General features: G+C 37.0%; 1 protein-coding gene across 3 annotated transcripts in view; it reads left to right on the top strand.

Annotated features, from left to right (window-relative positions):
- TASP1 (taspase 1) overlaps positions 1 to 23158 on the top strand; it is a 258243-nt gene that overhangs the window by 140800 nt on the left and 94285 nt on the right. For all 3 annotated transcript variants that reach the window (XR_571645.2, XM_008703359.2, XM_040637977.1), the window contains one exon: positions 8026 to 8136. Coding sequence is in view for 2 of the 3 variants with exons in the window: in XM_008703359.2 (XP_008701581.1) it covers positions 8026 to 8136 (111 nt within the window). In the remaining variant the exon portion in view is untranslated. The remainder of the gene's footprint in view (positions 1 to 8025; positions 8137 to 23158) is intronic.

Raw genomic sequence — 23158 nt, forward strand, 5'->3', positions numbered from 1 at the left:
CGCTCCTGCCAACTGCTGTGCACTCTGGGCCTAGCACCAAATAGGTGCTCAGTAACAATCTGATGAGTGAGTAGTTGGGAGAAGAATTGAAAATCAAGTCCACATTTTGGGGACTGGTACGTACCAGGTAGCACCTTGGCCCTAGAGTACTAACAAGATAGAAAGAACCTGGAGTGATACCTCTGGTAGTTGTTTTGTAGATTCTCATGGATTTTACATAAACAGTTATGTCATCTGCAAAGCAGTTTTGTTTCTTTCTTTCTGATCATTATGACTTTTATTTCATTTTCTTGCCCTTTTGCAATGGCTTGAACTTCCAGAATATTGTTGAATAGGAGTGATAAAAGCAGGCATCATTACCTTGCTTCTGATCTTAGGGAGAAACAGTTCAGTTTTTCACCATTAAGTATGATGTTAACTATAGGTTTTTTGCAAATGCTCTATTTATGGAAATTGATAATTGAATTTAGAGGCTTGTTCAGATTCAGGTGCAAATTTTTTGGTGTGGGGCAAGACTACAAGTGTAATTTTATCAAGGGACATTTAATGTCTGGTTGTGTCTTTTTGTGGTATTCGGAGCTATTGATGATTGTTGCCTATGTCAGTTACCACATTATAGGTTACAAATGATTATATTCTAATTCTGCTTAATTCTTCTTCATTTATTAGTTGGGATACTTCTGTGGAGAAAATTTTCCTTCATGAACTATGTGGTTACCCTGCTGTACAGTTCCTTTAGGAAGGACAGAGAAATGCTAGATTGTTTAACTCACCAGTTTTCAGAATAGTGAATTGGTTCCATGCCGTCTTTCAGAGGTGACAGATGCTTTTTAGAATGTAAGTTATGAATTCACTATGTGTTTCAATCCATGCAGTTATCATTCTTACTGATGCTAAAATAAGTAAGTTCTTTTAGAATTTGCTATGTACAACATACCTCATTTACTGTGCTTCACTTTATTGTGGTTCACAGATATTCCTCTTTTTTTCCAAACAAATTGAAGAATTGTAGCAACCCTGTGTTGAGCAAGTCTGTTGGCACCATTTTTCCAACAGCATTTGCTCACTTTGTGTCTGTGTCACATGTTGGTAATTCTCACAATACTTCAAACTTTTCCATTATTATTATATTTGTTATAGTGATCTCTGGTCAGTTATTATGACTTGCTGAAAGCTCAGACGATGGTTCGCATTTTTTAGCAATAAAGTATTTTTTAATTAAGGTATGTACATTGTTTTTTTAGACATAATATTATTGAACACTCAATAAACTAGAATATAGTGTAAACATAACTTTCATATGCACTGGGAAACCCAAACATTTATTTGACTCATTGTATTGCAGTGGTCTGGAACTGAACCTGCAATATCTCTGAGGTATGCTCATATCACTTTTCTTCTAGGTTTGTTGTTAGGTCTTCATTCTATATATAATTCATGTTTTCTGCTAAGATCTGAGAGTATAAATACACGCTTGCCTGAATAAGGACAAAAGGAGGACACAATGAAAGGCTTATTTCTTCATATCCGTGTATAATGAATGGAACTGTTTGCCTTTGAATCACACTTCAGCTATCTGGCAGCATATTCTAAGAAACCTTGGAATTTTGTGGGTAAAACCACATAAGTCAGACTTTTCTTTGATTGGAACCTGCAGGAGAACAAGCTTTTGATGTCAACGCTCTTATGTTAGAGGTGATATATGTCTGAATAGAAGTCATAATTTTAAAAGTTTCTTGGTGAAAAATCAATCATTGGAAAACCCTATATATTCTTGTATAACAACGGAGGAAAAGTCTCTCTGACACATATTGTGTATTTTTGATGTAATGTTAACTTCATGTGGTTTAGCTCTTTGACTCGAGGCATGTGTACATAACCTTCTGAACACTCATTTAGCTTATAATATGCCAATTTCCTAACAATTATTATTGTTCTAAAGTATAACATTTCACTCTTCAACATCAAATATGTACACAAAGGGAATTAAAATTTATGGAGTTTCATGAGCTTAGCACAGTGTCTTTACATAAAAATGGTTTCTTTTCTGTTAGCTTTATTGCTGTTTTTTTCCTGATTATAAAAATAATATTGCAAAATTTAACAAAATAGGAGACACCACAATCCTGCTCAGAAAGTTATATATTAAATTGCATTTCTAGATCTTCCTCTAAGTGTAGATGCTTATGAAATGCTATTCAGATCTGGAAGGATATTTACATTTACACTTTACCAAAAATACAAGGAAGTTACTTCTGGCAAGATATCAAGTGATTTTTTTTTAAAGATTTATTTATTAGAGAGAGAGAGAGAGAGCATGAGCATGAGCAGGGGAGGGCCAGAGAGAGAAGCAGACTCCCTGTTGAGCAGGGAGCTCAATGTGGGGCTTGATCCCAGGACCCTGGGATCATGACCTGAGCTGAAGGCAGACACTTAACCCATTGAGCCACCCAGGTGCCCAAAATATCAAGTGATTTTAAAAAAAAACTTTCACACTTTTAAAAATTATTTTTAATTTAAATTCAATTAATTAATATATAATGTATTATTTGTTTCAGGGATACAGGTCTGTGGTTCATCAGTCTTCTATAATACCCAGTGCTCATTACAACACATACCCTCCCCAGTGTCCGTCACCCCTTTACCCCATCCCCCCACACCCTCCCCTCCAGCAAACCTCAGTTTGTTTACTAAGATTAAGAGTCTCTTCCAGTTACTTTCACACTTTTTGAATGGTTTGTACTTTTGACAATCAGTATATATTGTATGTGTATTCATAATATGCACCTATGTGTGTATGCATCTGTGCATGTATATACTGAGGGAGGAAACGAAGGGAGGGAGAGAATGGGAAGGAGAGGTGTACATATGAAGGGAAAATTCCTGATATGAAAGGCATAACGATGGTTTACAATTATAGATAATATTTTTTAGGGTGATTTATTGTTGGTGCCTAATGCCTGTCACAATACATACCAGCTAATTGTGTATTCTATCAGTTTGTGTTGCTTTATGTTTCATAAATTTAAAAATTTGTAGATATTATTTAAGAGTGGTTCTTTCATTTGATAATCTTAGCCCACATTTCTTTTTGATTGCTAAGAACCTTTACCAGTGTAGTGTGTGTGTGTGTGTGTGTGTAGATTAATAACATGAGAAAATGTTACTTTTTTCCCTGTACCTGTGGGGAAACCTGAGTGAATGGTAGAGATGCTCCTTCTTTTGCTGTGAATTTTTTGACTATGAGTTGAATCATACTTCTTCTTTAGTCTCAGTAGGTGCTCAGACCTTTGATACCTTTTACCCATTATGTGAATTAATGTAGAACTTGATTTCTAATAAACTAATGGAATACCTTTGGCAGGATTTCTTTTTAAGGTGAGCTTTTAATTTTTTTTTCCTCAACAAGAATATTTTTTACTTGAAACGTACTTCAGAATATGTGATTCTAAGAGATACATATAAAACATTCCATCCAAGAAAAATAGAATACACATAAGAATCCCCTAGTTAAATCACATAAAAAGAGACATAACAAATATTACAAGTTTAAGAAGATTGAAATCATACCAACTATATTTTCCAACCACAATGGTACAAAACTGAAGATCAACAATAAAACAAAGATGAAAAATCTACAGTGTAAATATTAAATATTTAATATGTAAATGTTAAGTAACACACTATTGCACAAGCAACGGGCCAAATAGGAATCAAATGGCAAATCAAAATATGTCTCAAAACAAAAGAAAAACACAGTATTCCAAAACCTATGGGATGCAGCAAAAGCAGAAGTAAGAGTGAAGTTTATGCTATAAATGCTTGTATTAAGAAAAAAGTTCAAATAAACAACATTACACCACAAGGAACTAGAAAAAAGAAACTTAGCTGAAATTTAGTAGAGGAAGGAAATAAAGAAAAACCAGAAATTTTAAGTAGAGACCAGAATAAACAATAACATAACATGGAAAGTAATGACCAGTTTTTCCAAAAACAAAACAAAACAAAATTGTCAATGCTTTAACTACATTAACTAAGAAAAAAGAGAAGACTCAAAAACCAAAATGAGAGATAGAAAACAATACAGCAGATAACCACAGAAATACATAGTGTGATAACAGATTACTATAGACAGTTTTATACTAAGAAATCAATTAACTTAGAAAAAAACCCCAGATAATTCCTAAAAATGCACAGGTTGCTAAGATTCAGTTATGAATCTTAAATCCAAGAAGTAGGAAATCTTCTTAGACCAATAACAAGGATGAAAGTTGAATTAGGAATAAAAAATCTTCCAGCATAATCTTTATCAAAATCTTACAAATAATGGAATAGAGGGAACACATTCATAATCATTCCATGAGGCCAATATTACCCTGATACCAAGCAGGATAAAAACAATACAAGAACAGGGGCACCTGGATGGTTTAGTCAGTTGGGCATCTGACTCTTGATTTTGGCTCGTGTCATGATCTCAGGGTCCTGAGATCTAGCCTTGTGCTGGGCTCTGCACTCAGCAGGGAGTCTGCTTGAGATTCTCTCTCTTCCTCTCCCTCTGCCCATTCCCCTGCTTGCACGTGATCTCTCTCTAAAATAAATATAATCTTAAAAAAAAAAAAAACAACACAACAACCAATATGAGGCACCTGGGTGGCTCAATAGGTTAAGAGTCTGCTTTTGGCTCAGGTCGTGATCCCAGGATCCTGGGATCAAGCCCTGCATTGGGCTCCCTGCTCAGCAGGGAACCTGCTTCTCCCTCTCCCTCTGCCTGCTGCTCCCCCTGCTTGTGCTTTCTCTCTCTCTTTCTCAAATAAATAAAATCTTTAAAAAAATAAAATATAAAAACAAAAAATAATACAAGAACAAAAAAGTCTAGTTTGTCCAATATAAGTATTGCTACTCTGGCTTTCTTTTAACATCCATTTGCATAATAAGTATTTCTCCACCCTCTCACTTTCAGTCTGCAGATGTCTTTAGGTCTAAAATGAGTCTCTTATAGCCAGCATATGGATGGGTTGTTTTTTTATCCATTCCTACACCCTATGCTTCTTGATTTGTTAGCATTTAATATTTAGTTCATTTTCATTCAGAGTAATTATTGATACGTATGTAGTTATTGCCATTTTATTACTTGTTTTTTCATTGTTTCTGGAGATTTGCTCTGATCCTTCTTGTCTTTGTCACTTTTGGTCTCTTCTTGGCACCAAAAAGTCTCCTTTAATATTTCTTGCAGGGCTGGTTTACTGGTCCTGAACTCCTTTGGTTTTGTTTGTCTGGGAGACTCTGTCTCTCCTTTTATTTTGAATGATAGTCTTGCTGGATAGAGTGTTCTTGGCTGCAGATTTTTCCCATTCAGCACTTTGAGTATATCATGCCACTTTCTTCTGGCTTGCCAAGTTTCTGTTGAGAAATCTGCAGCTACCCTTACGGGTTGTCCCTTGTGAGTTAAGGACTTATTTTGTCTTGTTGCTTTCAAGATTTTTCCCTTATCACTGTATTTTGCAAATTTAATTACAGTATGTCTTGGTGTTGGCCTGCTTTTGTTGATTTGATAGGAGTTCTCTGTGCCTCCTGATCTGGATGTCTGTTTCCTTTCCCAGATTAGTAAAGTTTTCTGCTGTTATTTCTTGAAATAAATTTTCTGCTCCCTTTCTCTTTCTTCTTTTTCTGGGACTCGTATAATAGGAATGTTATTACATTTGATGGGGTCATTGAGTTCCCTAAGTCTATTCTCATGGTGCATAATTCTTTCTCTCTTTGTTCAGCTTCATTATTTTCCATTATTTTGTCTTCTGGATCACTCATTCATTCCTCTGCCTTTTCCACCCTGCTATTCATTGCCTCAAGCTTATTTACAATCTTGTTTATTGTATTCTTCATCTCTGATTAATTCTTTTTTAACTCCTTTATATCTGTTGTATGGGATAGAATGTTTTCTATTCTTTTCTATTTTTTTTTTCTATTCTTTTCTAAAGCCCAGCACATATCTTTATGATTGTTGCTTTAATTTCTCCATCAGGCATGTTCCTTACTTCTGTTTTGCTTAGCTCTCTGGCTGTGGCTTTATTTTCTTCTTTCATTTGGGATAAATTCCTCCATCTTCGTATTTTGTCTAGGTTCCTGCCTTCTTTTGTGTGTTAGAAAAGCCCATTATGTCTCCTGCTCCTGAAAGTAATGGCCTTATGAAGAAGAGGCCATGTAGGGCCCAGGGTCTGACATTTCAGGGAATGTCTCCCATGTGAGTTGTGTGCACTGTGCTATTGTGTTTTGGTGGCTCTGTCCTTCGGGCCAGTCATCTGCAGAGACTCTTCTTTGTTGTGGGCAGTGTTTGGTTCCTGGCCTGACTGTGGTGAGTTTTAACTAGGTGTGCTCTGGTCTGCTTGTGAAATGACCCTGATACCAACTCCAGCAGAACAGAGGCCCTGTAGAACTCTCTGTTTGGGATCTGTGGGGTGGGCAGGAGTTTCTGCTGGTCTTCTGGGGGAAGGGCCTGTCCCACTGGGACTGAAGCAAGCTTGACCGAGAGGGGCAGTAGCACCAGGTGTGTGGGACGTGGCGTAAGCAAGTTAGGCAGCCAGCGCCCATGCTGAACTGCTTCCCTCAAGATTTTATTTTAATTTTTTAAGAAATGGGAAGCAGGTCTTATGTATTTACTGTTCTCATTTGGGTAAGAGGATATTTACATTGTAGCTAATGCAACTGATTTTATATATAATAAGCATTTCAAGGGGCACTTAGTATTTTTTTTAAAGATTTATTTGAGAGAGAGCGTGTGCATGGTGGGGAGGGGCAGAGGTAGAGAACCTTCAAGCAGACTTCTCGCTGAGCATGGAGCCTGATGCGGGGCTCGATCTCATGACCCATGAGATCATGACTTGAGCCAAACCATCATGACCTGGGATGCTTAACTGACTCACCCACCCAGGTGCCCTGTCACTTGGTACTTTTTTTTTTTTTTTTTAAGATTTTATTTATCTATTTGGCAGAGAGAGAGATAGCCAGTGAGAGAGGGAACACAAGCAGGGGGAGCGGGAGAGGAAAAAGCAGGCTCCCAGCAGAGGAGCCTGATGTGGGGCTTGATCCCAGACGCCGGGATCACACCCTGAGCCAAAGGCAGATGTTCAATGACTGAGCCACCCAGGTGCCCCCACTTTGTACTTTTTTGAGAAGGTTTACCCCTCCAATATTTATGAAAGTAGCTTTTTAATTTTGTTTATCTAAGAAAAAAATCAGCTTCTTCAGAAATCTTTTATTTGAACTTATCAACCTATAAGTTAAATTTCTTTTGTCTTTGCAGGCAGTTTCTACTTTTAACAGATAAAAAGTGTAATGGAATTCTAGGCAGTGCTTCCCATCGCCATCATGCTTACCCTTTTTTAGTGTGTCTGAATGGTCCCAGTTCATTACAGGGATTTAAAAATGCATTCTTTTTTTTAGAATTACAGAGTTTCATCCCTGAAGTCTATGTAAGTTACTATTATAAGGTGAGAAAGTTGCTATTTTATTAAGTCCACTTTGCAGCTGTTGATGTGTGGTGGACATTTTAGTGAAAAGTAGGTAAATGGGGATCTGGATTGCCCCTGGCTGTTTAGATTTTTTCCCATGCTCCCAGGTGTGTGGGGTGCCAGAGGCAAAGTGGGAGACTAGGGCAATTGTAGTAAACAAATAAATTATAAAATAGAATTTCTGTAGTTACCCAACAATGGAAAAGAGCAGAACCATAGGAGATTCCTAGGCAGAGACTCTGAATTCCTATATTATGTAAATCATTCCTATGAAAAAGGGGTTTTCTTTTATTTTTCTGTTTTCTTTTGACATTCCTTTTGATACAGTTATTTGTTTATTTTCCGCTGAGTCTCATTAAAATTCTAGATTGCTCATAGAAGTCATTTCATCCATCACTGAATTATTCTCCCAAACAGCTACTTCTTAAGTGGCATATAAGGGTGTTTTAATGCTAATAAGACAAGATGGATGTTTAGCACTACTTTTCCTCAACCCCTCTTGGTTTCCTTTTATTTCTAGGATGTGGGGAGCATCTTGTGCGCACCATACTGGCTAGAGAATGTTCACATGCTTTACAAGCTGAAGATGCTCACCAAGCACTGTTGGAGACTATGCAAAACAAGTTTATCAGTAAGTATAACATGACAAAATTATGTTCTTCTAAATATAGATTGATTCAATGAGCTGTAAACCAGTCAGATACCATATTTGTGCCGCAGGGCCTAGCTGCAGGGCCCAGCTCCAGGGCCTAGCGTGGACTTAGACCTCCAGTTAATATTGGTCATGAAGAGAATCACATGAAATACCTACGAATGCATGAAATTTGCCATAAAACTAATTTAATACCCAAGCTGTGAGACATTATCTAGGATTAGAGTGATATACAGTAGCATAAAATTCTACTAAAACAAAATTCAAGAGACAATATCCTTTAAAAGTTTTTTTTTTTTTATAATACACTTCGACTCTTTTAGTCAGTGACATGTTAATAAATCCAGTGCTGCCATGTACAGTTGTATAGGGTTGAGTTGAAATCCTGCCTGGGCTCCATTTGCCAAGCTGTGTAACCAGATGTGAGGCTGCGGAATCAGTTTGGGGGAAGGGGTGCCTTTTTCTAATCTGTAGAAAGATTTTATATAGTCTTGCAGTGATCCTATCCATAACTGTTACATAGGGTTAAAACTATTTGACTTAGTCTGATTTTCCCATCATGTAACATTGAGCTTAACACTATGTGAAAGAGTAGTGAAGTTGTATAAGACATATAAAGTATAGTTAAAAATAAATTGGGGTAATAGCTATGAATAAATTAGAGAAGTATATTATAGGGTTAATCTGGGAGGTGTTATCTCTAGTTGGAGAATTAAGACAGGGTATAATAAGATGCTAATTATATGATGAGGACACGCAGACAAAAGTGTAGGAAGAAATTGTTCCCAAAAGAACTCATGGATGGGCACTCTTAGAACTGGCCCCAGAAGGCTCTGGGATAAGTGGGAAAAGAGGGAGAAGAGAGGAGCATAAACACAGACATGACAGTAGGATGTGGTATCATGAAGGCTAGACACCTATATGACTCTTACCTGGCAGGAAGTATTCCTTATATGCAGTGGGGCTGGTGAGGCCAGGTCACAGAAGGCCTTAAAATCTCAACATAGGAGTTCATATTTGATCTGATAGGAAGGAGAGAACACTTATGTGTTTCTAAGTTGACAAATAAAATGGTATTTTGGGGGAGGGTTTATAAAATAGATCCAAGGTTGTCCAAGACCGTCTCTATAGGAAAGAGACATGAGGGGCTGGGAATGGTCCAAGGGATGGAAAGGAAATGAGAAAGTGGAAATACTGGGAGAGTCAGATTTTGAGACTAGGTGGATGTAGCCCACTGGGTCCAATCAGGAGATGGAAACTATACATTGGGGTGCCTGGGTGGCTCAGTTGGTTAAGCGTCTGCCTTAGGCTCAAGTCATGATCCCAGGGTCCTGGGATAGAGTCCTGCATCAGGCTCCTTTCTCAGCAGGGAGCGTGCTTCTCCCTCTACCTGCTGCTCCCCCTGGTTGTGTGCTCTCTCTCTGACAAATAAATAAATAAAATCTTTAAAAAGCCCCCAAACTATACATTAGGTTAATCAGGGGAAGTTTAGTATAAAGAATTGTTAACTATGTTGAAAGAGTAACTGTAAGATATAAAGAAACTCTAGGTGGTACTCTAGAGCTGAGAGAGTGTCCAAGTTAAGGACATGCTTGGAAGGGACACAGACCTTAATGAAGAAGGTATGGTTTGGCTAGGTAGCAGAGAAGTTCTCTGGTTTGGTCAGGCTGGGACTGGTCTGGAGTTGCTGTGCAGACAGTAGGATACTCTTGAGTGCAGACAGGGAGTAGATGATCAGTACCTAGTGGCCGGGTGTGTAGTGGGAGCCTGGCACCATTGAGGGCAGAAGACACAGAGGACTTCAGAGCCCACAGGCCACTGAAGGCTTAGAGGGACTGACCCACTTGGTGTTTGACTCTCTGGGCCACAGGGGCTACATGCAGACTGTGTGGGGCCTTGCCAAAGGAGTCCTGTGCAGCTGCAGGGGACGTATTGCCAGGCCCAGGCTTAGGCTTCAAAGTCATGTTCAAAGCATGTGTTCTGGGCCTGTGGCTGGGGAAGACTTCACCAGATCTACACACCCATACTGTCTCTCCTTCCCAGCCCATGCTGGAAATTGCAGGAAGGGTGCCTTTTGTAACTGTTTATCTTCTTTAACTCAGTTTAATGCCTGACTTCTTGCCTTCATTTTACTAGTTCCTTCCATGTAAGCCTCGTCCCTTTATACATGGCACTTTATATTTGTTTACCACTTTTTCCTCTCTGCTGGCTGGCATCAGGATTCAAGGGAGCTTCTTTGTCATTGTGAGAGGGACCATCTGGTACATGGTCTCCCTCCTCCTTATTGTTGGCTTCTGCTGAGATGGGACTTGCCCTCCACCTCCTTTTGGGTTGCTGGCTTCTATTGCTGCTGAATTCACTGTGGTGTCCATGGTCTTGTTGTAGCCTGTGGTTTCCTTAGGATACATAGCGTCCACTGACGGTAGATGCTAGTGGTAGTGGAATCAGATGGTCTGAAACTTCTGAAATAATCAGTGAGAATGTCAAGTCCTCATTGCCCAAGTATATCAGGCTAGTTTTTCTGCTTTACTCCTGGAGCATCTTATTGGCCTGAGTGTGGCATGGGACTGGGGAACTTCCCTACCTGGCATTCTTGTGTCTTGAGGCCTCATCTATTCTTGGATCCTTCACATCTAGCTGGTGCTTTTTTATTTGTCTCCTCTTTTTCTTCCACCCTCACCATTTTGGAAAGAGGGACAGAAACCTATGCCAGTGATCAATTCTTTTCTTCTGGTTTTCCCACCAATGCCTGCGTTTTCAGTCACACCCTAGCCCCAGTCCTACCTTTAGGGTACTGGTGGGGAGCTCTAAACTATTCTGCCAAAATTTGGGATTTACCTACTCAAAATATATTTCATCCAAAAAGTATGTCTACTTAGAATTTATGAAAATCCACTTAGAAGCTCAAAGGATAAAACATATCAACTAGATAAGCATACAACTGATGGGATCAATGGAAGGTTCTGGGGATGGGGGTAAAACTGTTTCATTATTGTTCAGGCCTTTAATAAGTATCATGCCCTGTCAGGAAAGATTTTTAGGACAAAGAGAGAAAGAAAAAACAGATTATGGGCAGTAAAGAATTGGATATATCTGAAAGAAGAACAGAGTGAATAACTATAGGAAAAGAATTCAATATGAAGAGACTGTACAGGTTATTTCTTACAGTTATTTAAACTGAGGTTATGAAGACATAAATAATGGTATTAACTATATGCATGCTAGCAAGAATTGCCTTGTAGCAAAATGTGAGCTGAGGAATGAGTTAGGAACAAGCCTTTGAGGTCTGCCTCTCATGATTTTTCAGAAAAAGGTTACTTACATTCATGTTACTATATCCTCAAATATACCAGAATCAGACTTAAGTATTATTGGTCTTTTGTTTTAGCAGTTACCAACTGTCGAATGCTGTTTTTAAAGGAAACCAAATTCTTTGTCCTTAATAGCATATATAATTTATAAAATTTGTTATTAGTTGTCCAACTATATTAGATGCATTCTCAGAACATTACTGGGTAGGAATAGTAAGAGGTGAAAACTAGATGTTCAGGAGAAGTTAACTTCCTGGGAACCTGTGGCATGTGTGGAATTATGGCACATAGCAACTTTCTGAAGCACTTCACTGAATCTAAAACCACAAATTCACCAGCTAGTCCTATTTTTCCAGATTTGGGTCCATGCTAAGGAGTTCCTGAACTCCATTCTATTCTCTTCTGTTGTCTGTGCTCTCTTTCTCTATAGCTCTTTGAAGCTACTCAGAGAGTTGGACTGTGGTATTTCATTTTGCCACTGGATCCCAAGACCTAATGCATTTGAAGCCTATCTTTAAAATTCCAGAATCATGGAAAGACGTAAGAAACTTCAGAGCTCACCTGATTGACCCTGTGTATTTAATAGTTAAAGAAACTTAGTTTTCAAATTTAATGACTTGCCCAATGTCACCCAGTTAGTATGTATTCTTTCTGTAGTATCATACTGTCCTTTTTTTTTTTTTTTTTTTTTTTTTTTAAGTAAAATGAATGGGAAGTACAGGGGGAGACTATCCTAGGGGTTTTGCACTCTGGACTTTGTGTCTGACTCACTGGATATAGCAAGTTAAACTTAAGTTGTTTTGTTTTCTTTAAAAAAAAAAAAAGGAATATTAGACAGTTTCTAAATTCCTTCACCATGCTGAGTTCTATGGATTCTCTTACTGTCTCCAACCTGAAAATGTGAAATTCTTTTTAGTCAGGTGATTTGGAAATGGGATTGGAAAATGAAAATTTCCCGGAACCACGTGGGAATTGTCAGGAACCACAGATGATATTGATAAAGTAGTTAGAAGAAATAAATTGAGTTTACCAGAGGTCTGGACAAGGAGCAAGAAGGTTGAGTTCTTTCCTCTTTTAACAGTGATGAAATTAGTTGTTTGTTTTAGGACAAGTATCTTTGTTCTCAGTTTCCTCATGTATCAAATGAGGGGCCAGAAAGTCCTTCTAGCTCCAAAATTCTGTTGGATCCTTGGCTTGTTCTCAGGCCAATCTAAACTATTTGTGTGAAAGTATAGTTGTAAATCAAATTGCTCCTTAATTGACACTATAAATTAAAATTGTTAATAGTGGATCTCAAGTTCCTATTTGAAATAATTTGGTTGAAATCGTTCTGGCAGTGACTGAGACAAGCTAGCAACCACTTTCTTGGTTTTATGGAAAGACACTACTATATTCTTCCTTTCTTGCTTCCTTTGTTTTTTCTTTTAAAAAAACATTTGCATAGATAACATATCTAGAGATTCTCATTGCAGTGTATACATAGAAAAATTTTATATAATAATCAAGACAGATACCCCCTTTCCATTTACTCTAAGTCCCGTTGCTCTTGCCAGAAAGAACCCCTACCGATAATTTGGAATGTGTCTTCATAGTCTATTCTCTCTGTCCGGGTACCTCCCACCCCTACTCTCTCTCCCTCTCTAATCATTTTAAACAATTATATAGAAGAGATTTCTAATATATTGTTTTGCGGAATACTTTTCACTTAACATATCTTGATGCTTTTTTTAAAAAAGATTTTATTTATTCATGAGAGAGAGAGAGAGAGAGCACAAGCAGGGGGAGGGGCAGAGGAAGAGGGAGAAGTAGGCTCCCCACTGAGCAGGGAGCCCAAAGCAGGGGCTTGATCCCAGGACGCTGGGATCACGACCTGAGCCAAAGGCAGACACTTAACTGACTGAGCCACCCAAGCGCCCTGTATCTTGATGCTTTTGATATATCAGTATATATTTATAGCTGAATAGTCTGTGGTTCCATAATTTATCCATTACCCTATTGAGAGAGATTCATGTTGTCTGTAATTTTTGTTTATATCATTTTCCCATGTGGGAATGCTTGTTTCTCTATACTCTGAGCATTTATCACGATGCCATTTTCTCTCCTTTTGTAGTATATCAATTTTTTTTTAAACTTTTTTTGGTGGTTGCCCTACAGTTTGCAATATACATTTACAACTAATCTAGGTCTACTTTCAAATAATACTGTACTGCTTCATGGGTAACGCAAGTACCTCAAATAAAAAATTCCTAATTCCTCCCTCTCATCCCTGTGTCATTGCTGTCATTCATTTCAGGTGTACATAATCATATATAAATACACACACATAGATACATTGTTGCTTTTATTATTTTGAACAAATTATTGTTTGTTGGATCACTTATGAATAAGAAAAATAAAAGTTTAGGGGCACTTGGGTGGCTCAGTCGGTTAAGCATCTGCATTTGGCTCAGATCATGATCTCTGGGATTGATCCTGCTCCCTGCTCAGTGGGGAGTCTGCTTCTCCCTCTTCCCCTTCCCCTGCTCATGCACTCTTTCTCTGTTTCTCTCTCAAATAAATAAAATAATATCTTTTTTTAAAAAAGAAAAAAGTTGATTTAAGCTTCCCTTATTACTTCTCTAATGTTATTCCTTTATGTAGAACCATGTTTCTGGCTTATCAGTGTCTTTCTCTTTTAATATTTCTTGCAAAGCTGGTCTACTGGCAACAAATTCCCTTAATGTTTGTTAGTCTGAGAAAGTCTTTATTACTCCTTTTGAAAGATAATTTTGCAGTCCATGCATCCAAGTTTGATGGAGGGTTTTTGTGTGTGTGTGTGTAGTTTTTTGTTTTTGTTGTTTTTTATTTTGACACTTGAAATATTTCACATCACTCTCTTCTTTATTCCATGATTTCTGAGAAGTCAGATGTAATTCTTGCCTTTGCTCCTCTGTGGGAAGGTGTTTTTTCCCCTCTGGCTTCTTTCAAGATTTTTATCTTTATCTTTGATTTTCTGTATTTGAATATGATTTACCTGGATATAGTTTTTTGGGGGGCATTTATCTTTCCCATTCCCTGAGCTTCCTGGATCTGTGATTTGGTGTCTGATGTTATTTTGGAGAAATTCTCAGTCACTTTTACAAAAATGTCTTCTCTTCTTCTCTCTCCTCTTCTTTTGGTATTCCTGCTTTGTTTAGGTTACATCTTTTGTAGTTGTTCCACAGTTCTTGAATATTCTGTTCTGCTTTTCTTTTCAGTCTTTTTTCTTTTTCCTTCTTTGGTCTTAGGTGTTTGCATATCCTTAGTATTTTTGATTTCTAGCATTTCTTTTGTATTCTTTCTTAGACTTTCCATCTCTGTGCTTACAGTATCCATTGTTCTTCCATCTTGTCTACTTTTTCATTAGAGCCCTTAGCGTTTGAATCATGGTTCTTTCGAATTCCTTGTCTGATAATTCCAGCATTCTTGTCATATCTGAATCTGGTTGGATGCTTGTTCTTGCTCTTCAAACTGTGTTTTTGGCATTACAGTATGCCTTGTAATTTTTTCTTGATAACTGGACATATGTATTGGGTAAAAGGAACTGTGGGAAATAAGCCTTTAATAATATGGTGATGAGGTGTGGGGGAGGGAAACATTCTGTATTCCTATAATTATGTCCCAGTCCTTTAGTGAGCCTGTGCCTCTGGTCTGTGAACTTTGGAAGTACCTCTTTGTTTTTCACTCCTACCTTTTTCCATGTAGCAGTTCAGAGCTGCCTGGAGTTGAGTATTTTGCATTGAGTTTAGGCTTGGATAAAACCCCACAGACTAGGCTCTGGTAAAATAGTTTCTCTTGAGGACAGGCATTGTTAATAAGAACAGAATGCTCTCTTATATGTAAAAATGATTCCTTTTCTCCTCCTCCTCCCTGAAGCATGAAGGAATTTTTCTCCAATTTTCACTACTGTGAAAACCTGGTAGAGCTCTAGGAGGTAAAACTCACAAAAGTGTCATCCCATTCCTCAACAACTTCCCCCATCTCTCCCCACAAGAGTTTTTAACTTAGGGCCTTGTCTACCTACACTGAGCCTCCAGCAGTTCTTCAATTACAGTTCTGGTTTCCTATCCTGGCATGAGTTCTGTGGAGGCTTCTGTTTGTGGTTTTGTGCTCTGATAGGTTGTGATTCTTTGTATCTGACTATCTCCAACTTTGGGGGCAGTTGTTCACCTTGTGACCTCACTTCTCTGATGGATCTAAGAAGAGTTGTTGATTTTTTTCAGTTTGTTCAGCTTTTTACTTGTTAGGATAGAGTGACAACTTCCAAGCTCCTTACATGCTGGACCGGAAACTAGAAGTCTCCTTCACACTCTTTTCTAATGGTTATTATCAACTTATAAAAGATACCCAAAGTTATGGATTAAAAAAAAGATTTTCAGGGGCGCCTGGGTGGCACAGCGGTTAAGCGTCTGCCTTCGGCTCAGGGCGTGATCCCGGCGATCTGGGATTGAGCCCCACGTCAGGCTCCTCCGCTATGAGCCTGCTTCTTCCTCTCCCACTCCCCCTGCTTGTGTTCCCTCTCTCGCTGGCTGTCTCTATCTCTGTCAAATAAATAAATAAAATCTTTAAAAAAAAAAAAAAAAGATTTTCAGTTTTTACTCGTCTTTTCTTGATGAGTGAAGTTGAGCAACTTTTCACATATAACTTGGCCTTTTGTATTTATCTGTGAGTTATCTGCTTATAGCTCTTGACCATTTTTCTTTGTATTGTTTGGGTGATTTTCTTTTAATTGACATTTAACTTTTATTAATAGTGAAATTATCTACAATGAAAGGTTGAAAAATGGTGTAGCAGTAAGCATCTCTACAGAATTTTAAAATAACCATGTATTTTTTGAGTGGTGATTTGTTTGATATCTGTGACCTTCTGCAGCAATAAGGGATTTTTTTAAAACTAATTTTACATTTACGATTAAATAATTTGTTTTTATGCGTTTTTTTCTAGTCAGTGACTTGTTATTTCCTATTTTTTTGTAATTTGAAACAAACTCTGAAATTATCTTAAACGCAGGGCTCTTTAAAAATCTATTTTTGATAAATGAGACTTTAATGTGATAGAATGAATAGAGTAAAATTGAAAAACATTTTGAAGATTGAACTGTTTTTGTTTCCACTTGCATTACCATTATGCCAAGATCCAGAGCTTTGGTTTGACTTAATATAGGAAGCATGAAAGAGAATAACCAATTCATGCATTTTTTTAAAAACCACTGTTTGTGTAACATACAAAACCCATAAAAATGGGTACTGTAAAAATAGTGCCTTAATAATACTTCATGCTAACCAGCTGATTATAGACTGAATGCTTAGTTAAGTAGGGAAAAGAAATAAATAGATTTCCTTTTTAGTTGTGCTTTTTAAGTGATTACACACACATTTAAAAGCTCTTACAATGATTCAGATGTGACTTTTCCTATTCATGGTTATTTTTGAATGAACTTGGTTTCATGAATTATTATTTTTTTCCATGCAAACTGTGGCTGTATGTGTGGTATGTGAACTTCAGGGTGGTATTATAGCTTCTTGCCCAGTTCTCAACAAGTAATGTCACAGTATATTTTTTAGTTGGTTCTGCTCACTACTAAATATAATAGTTGATAAAATGTTATCTGTAAATATCAAATTTCTTCTTCTCTTTGACTTTCTAAGGTAAGTTATTAGCTTAGTGTTCTTTTATTTAATTTATTTGGGGAATATTCTTATACTTTACTGACATGATAGGTCTGTTATGAAATGAAGAATGCCATCAACAATTGAGGTTGAAGGGAGTCCCCTCTTGTGAGTTTTCTGCCAAATTGAGAGGTTATATTCAATAAATGTTTTCTTTTACTGACCAAATCTTCACTAAAACCCTGATAATTCATGAGCATTAGCTTCCATAGGAAGAACAAAAGTAAGTTGTCATTCCACATTTTAACCTTTTTGTGAAATCATCAATTATGTTACATGAATATCTTTATAATTTAGAAAACTTTAGGGGCGCCTGGGTGGCACAGTCGTTAAGCGTCTGCCTTTGGCTCAGGGCGTGATCCCAGCGTTCTGGGATCGAGCCCCACATCAGGCTCCTCTGCTGGGAGCCTGCTTCTTCCTCTCCCACTCCCCCTGCTTGTGTTCCCTTTCTCACTGACTGTCTCTCTCTGTCAAATAAATAAATAAATAAAAATCTTTAAAAATATACCATTCTCTTCACCAGTGCAGTTTTGCATTTTTTTTTCAAGACTTTTGTCTATATTCTTTACACACATTTTTCTTTTTCAAACACTAAAATCTTTTTCCTTTGTAGCTACCTGGAGCTTGAGGGACTCCTAAGAGAATTTACTCTTTTTATCTATTAAAAAATCAGACATGTTTCTCCTTCATTATCATAAAGAATGTGATACTTAAGTCTGTTGTACTCACATGTACAAATTGCAAAATTAGGAAAACAATAAATTAGGCAACTGCCAAAGCATTATTCATCATAGTTCTTGGGCCGTATGCATTTATACTTCCAGAATTTTTAACATCTTTTTATTTAATAAATATTCATTGAAATCCATTTATGTACGTTGTTGGCTATTATGAGAGATTCACAGATAAAACAAAACAGCTTTGCTATCAAGGAACCTGCATTGTTTGGGAGGAAAAAGGGCAGATGTATCATAAATAAAAAGTAAGATGCAATAAGTACCACACTAAAGTTCAGGAAATGTAGGTACTCCTGTTCCTGGCAATTTCGTGAAGTGGAGATCTTGGAACCTTCTGACTGCAAATATTCCAAAAGTACTGGACAAAATACCAACTGCAAAAATCACACTTTTAGTGAATAGAATGGAATTTTCATTTAAGGTAGTCCTAGGTATATGAAGCTCCCAGGGCTTAACGGAAGAAAATGGAAATCTTTCATGAAGCAATGCTCTTTCAAGTCAAATCTCAAAATAGTCCTCAAATGTGAAACCAAAGTACCACCTTAAATTGAAATAAAACACTTTACCTAAAGGGGAGTTACCATGAAAGAGAGAGTATGTATGTCAATAGAAACCTCAAACAGCTTGCAAAAGACTTTGCATATAAAGAATCCCTAGATAGAAAATATGAAATAAGTATGTTGTAGATATCCATTTTTTAAAAAGTTTTTATTTTAATTCCTGTTAGTTAATATAGTGTTATATTAGTTTCAGGTGTATAATATAGTGATTCAACACTTCCATACAACACATGGTGCTCATCACAAGTGCACTCCTTAATCCCTCCCACCCCCGTCCCCTCTGGTAACCATCAGTTTGTTCTCTAGAATTAATTTTTAATTTTTGGAATAGTTCAAGAAGAATGGTATTAACCGTTCTTTAAATGTTTGGTAGAATTTGCCTGGGAAGCCATCTGGTCCTGGACTTCTATTTCTTGGGAGTTTTTTTGATTACTGATTCAGTTTCCTTGCTGGTTATTGATCTGTTCAAGTTTTCTATTTCTTTCTGATTCATGTTTGGTAGTTTATATGTTTCTAGGAATTTATCCATTTCTTTTAGATTGTCCAATTTGTTGATGTATGGGTTTTCATAATATGCTCTTATAATTGTTCATATTTCTGTGGTGTTGGTTGTTATTTCTCCTCTCTCATTTGTGATTTTATTTATTTGAGTCCTTCTTCTTTTTTTCTTGATAAGTCTGGTAAGAGTTTTCTCAGTTTTATTGGTTTTTTTCAAGATCCAGCTCCTGATTTTGTTGATCTCTTCTATTGTTTTTTAGTTTATATTGCATTTGTTTCTGCTCTAATCTTTATTATTTCCTTCTTTCTGCTAGTTTTACATTTTATTTGTTGTTGTTTTTCTAGCACCTTTATGTGTAAGGTTAGGTTATTTATTTGAGATTTTTCTTGCTTCTTGAGGTGGACTTCTATTGCTATAAACTTCCCTCTTAGAACTACTTTTGCTGCATCCCAAAGGTTTTAGACTGTTGTGTTTTTATTTTCATTTGTTTCCATGTACTTTTTTTCCCCTGCTTGCTGACCCATTCATTGTTTAATAGCATGTTATTTAACCTCCCATACATTTCTGGTCTTTCTGGATTTTTTCTTGTGGTTGACTTCTAGTTTCATAAAGATGTGGTCAGAAAAGATACATGATATGACTTCGATTTCTTGAATTTGTTGAGGCTTGTTTTGTGGGCTAATCTATGATTTATTGTAGAGAATGTTCCATGTGCACTTGAAGACAATGCGTATTCTGCTGTTTTAGAATGGAATGTTCTGAATACATCCGTTAAATTGAGCTGTTCCTGCATGTCATTCAAAGCCATTGTTTCCTTGCTGATTTTCTGTTTAGGTGATTTGTCCATTCATGTAAGCGAGGTGTGAAAGTCCCCTACTATTATTGTATTATTATTGGTTAGTTCTTTTATGTTTGTTATTAACTGTTTTATGTATTTGGGTGCTTCTACGTTGGGTATATAAATATTTACAATTGTTATATCTTCTTGTTGGATTGCCCCCTTTATTATTATATTGGTCTTTCTTTGTCTCTTATTACAGTCTTTGTTTTAAAGTCTGTTTTGTCTGTTATAAGTATTGCTACTCTGGCTTTCTTTTCTTCTTTCTTTCTTTCTTTCTTTTTTTTCTTCAAATTACTATCTGACCCTCCTTGACTCTTTTTTTTTATAATAATGTTTTATTATGTTAGTCACCATACAGTATATCCTTAGTTTTTGATGTAATGTTCCATGATTCCTTATTTGTGTCTGGCTTCCTTTTCACATCCATTTGCATGATAGATGTTTCTCTATCCCCTGACTTTCAATCTGCAGTTGTCTTTAGGTCTAAAATGACCTCTTGTAGGCATCACATAGATGAGTCTTGTTTTTTTAAACCATTATGTCATCCTGTGTCTTTTGATTGGAGCATTTAGTCCATTTACATACAGAAAATTATTTATTGTCATTTTATTGTTTGTTTTATGGTTTCTGAAGATTTTCTCTGATCTTTTCTTCTTTCATTATTTGCTGATTTTCTTTAGTGATATATTTAGATTTCTTTCTCTTTATTCTTTGCATATTTATTAGTGGGTTTTGATAAGTGGTCACATTAGGGGTGTGTGTGTGTGTGTGTGTGTGTGTATCTTCTGCATATAGCAGTCTATGTTAAGTAGGTAGTCATTTAAGTTTGAACCCATTCTTTACTCTTCTCCTCTTCACATAGTTATATGTTGTTACATTTTACATCCTTTTATTTTGTGAGTTCCTTGCCTGATTTTTTACAGAAATATTCATTTTTATTGCTTTTGTGTTTACTACCTTTATACTGTCACTTTTGGTCTCTCCTTTCCACTCAGAGAGCCCCCTTTAATATTTCTTTCAGGGCTGGTTTAGTGGGTGAACTCTTTAGTTTTTGTTTGTCTAGGAAATCCTCTCTCCTTCTATTTTTGAATGATAGCCTTGCTGGATAAAGTATTTTTGGCCATGGATTTTCCCATTCAGCATTTTGAATATATTGTGCCACTCCTGGCTTGGAAAGTTTCTGCTGAAAAATCTCCTGCTAGCCTTATGGTTTTTCCCTTGTAAGTTACTTTCTTCTTTTTAATTTTCTAATTTTTAATTTTATTTTTCTAAGTTTTTATTTAAATCCAGTTAGGTAACATACAGTGCAATATTAGTTTTAGGTGCAGAATTTAGTGATTCATCACTTACATACAACATTCAGTGCTCATCACAAGTGACCACCTGAATACCTATCACCTGCTTAACATTCCACCACCTGCCTCCCCTCCAGCAGCCATCAGTTTGTTCTCTGTAGTTAAGAGTCTGTTTTTTTGTGTGCCTCTCTCTCTACCCCACCCTTCCATATTCATTTGTTTTGTTTCTTAAATTCCACATATAAGTGAAATCATATGGTATTTGTCTTTCTCTGAACTACTTATTTCACTTAGCATAATACTCTGTGGCTCCATTCACATCATTGCAAATGGCAAGATTTCATTCTTTTTTATGGCTGAGTAATATTGCATTGTGCATGTATACCATATCTTCTTTATTTGTTCATCAGTCAGTAGACATTTGGGCTCTTTCCATAATTTGGCTATTGTTGATTATGCTGCTATAAACATCAGGGTGCATGTATCCCTTCAAATCAGTATTTTTGTATCCTTTGGGTAAATATCTACACCTATTTTTAAAAACCAGTGTTTAGGATGGTGGCGGAGTAAGATGATCCGAGGCTCATCTTATCCTACAAATATAACTAGATAACTATCAAATCATCCTAAATACATCAGAAACTGACCTGTAGACTGGCAGAACAAATTCTACAACTAAAGGTAGAGAAGAGGCCACATTTAAGAAGGTAGGAAGTGTGGAGAGGCGTTTGGGAGAGAAAGTGACTGTAGTGGTCCTGGAGGTGGGGAGGGAGCCGTAGTCATGGAGAATGGTGAGAGACAGACTAACACACATGGGTGCACAATGGGAAAACAAATCCTGATAGTAATTGCCTTTGAAAGTGAGAAGGAATGAATTTCATAACATTTGGCAACCGGTGAGGCTGAAAGCCTGGAATTTTAAAGGTCAGCAGGCTTGTCTGGGAGAGACTTCAAGAGAGGAAGGCAAACAACCCCATGGACACACAGTGTGGAAACAGTGATCTGAGGAGCGCCTTTGGCACACATTGGGGAAGGTGTTTGCTCGTCCCAGAGAGGCAGCATTCACAGAGACCCTTCCAGAAATAAAGGAACTGGCAGGTGCCATTTTCCTCCTATACCCCATGGCATAAGCACAGGGCCACCTGTGGAAATCAACTCAGGGTTTAGAGTTTGATAAAAGACTGACATCCACAACTTTGCATAGTGTATAAACTTATTGAAGATTAATACTTTGCATTTCATCTTTTCTTCCTTAGCTGGAATATATCTCATAGAAGGTCACAAAGTTGCAAAGCAAATCATATTTTTCTTCCTGTGTAACAAAAGATACATATGTAGAATCCTAGAATATTTCTAAATGTGTAGAAGTTATAAATCAGAATAAATTTAAGTGAGAGGATGGAATGGAGAGAAAAAGAAAAATAGCAAGTAACTGTAAAGATGACAGTAATTTTTTTCATTTATTTAAATTTTTAGACAGTCATTTTAGAAATGAATGTGGTTTTCCAAGGCCTTCAAGAATGTTCTTTAGGAAGCTGATGGCACAATTGAACGCTTTTTGCTCATCTCTTTCTGAGGAGTTGCTGTGGTGAGCTTTGAAATACTTGTCAGAGTGGTCTCCTTTATTTTTTTTTAAACGGAGGTTTAAGAAATAGTTATGTATCTTATTTAAATCAAGATGCAGAAAGATTGTGTAGGAAAGCTAGGAGGCCCCATAATAGGAAGAGTGATTAGATAATATTCAGTGTAACTGTTAAAAGTAGTAAAAATTTGAGACATTGTTTTTTTTTCTTTGGCTAGAAAAAGGATGGTTAAAAATCACATTTGTTTTATTTTTTTTTTAAGATTTTATTTATTTATCTGTCAGAGAGAGCACAAGTAGGGAGAGCGCTGGCAGAGCAGGCAGAACTGGCAGAGGGAGAAGCAGGCTCCCTGCTGAGCAAGAGCCCAATATGCGGGACTCAATCCTAGGACCCAGGGATCATGACCTGAGCTGAAGGCGAGCGCTTAACCAACTGAGCCACCCAGGCATCCCCAAAATCACATTTATTGACCTGGACAATCATTTTGA

The sequence above is a fragment of the Ursus maritimus genome, unplaced genomic scaffold (assembly GCF_017311325.1).
Source record: "Ursus maritimus isolate PB19 unplaced genomic scaffold, ASM1731132v1 scaffold_22, whole genome shotgun sequence".
NCBI classification, from domain to species: Eukaryota; Metazoa; Chordata; class Mammalia; order Carnivora; family Ursidae; genus Ursus; species Ursus maritimus.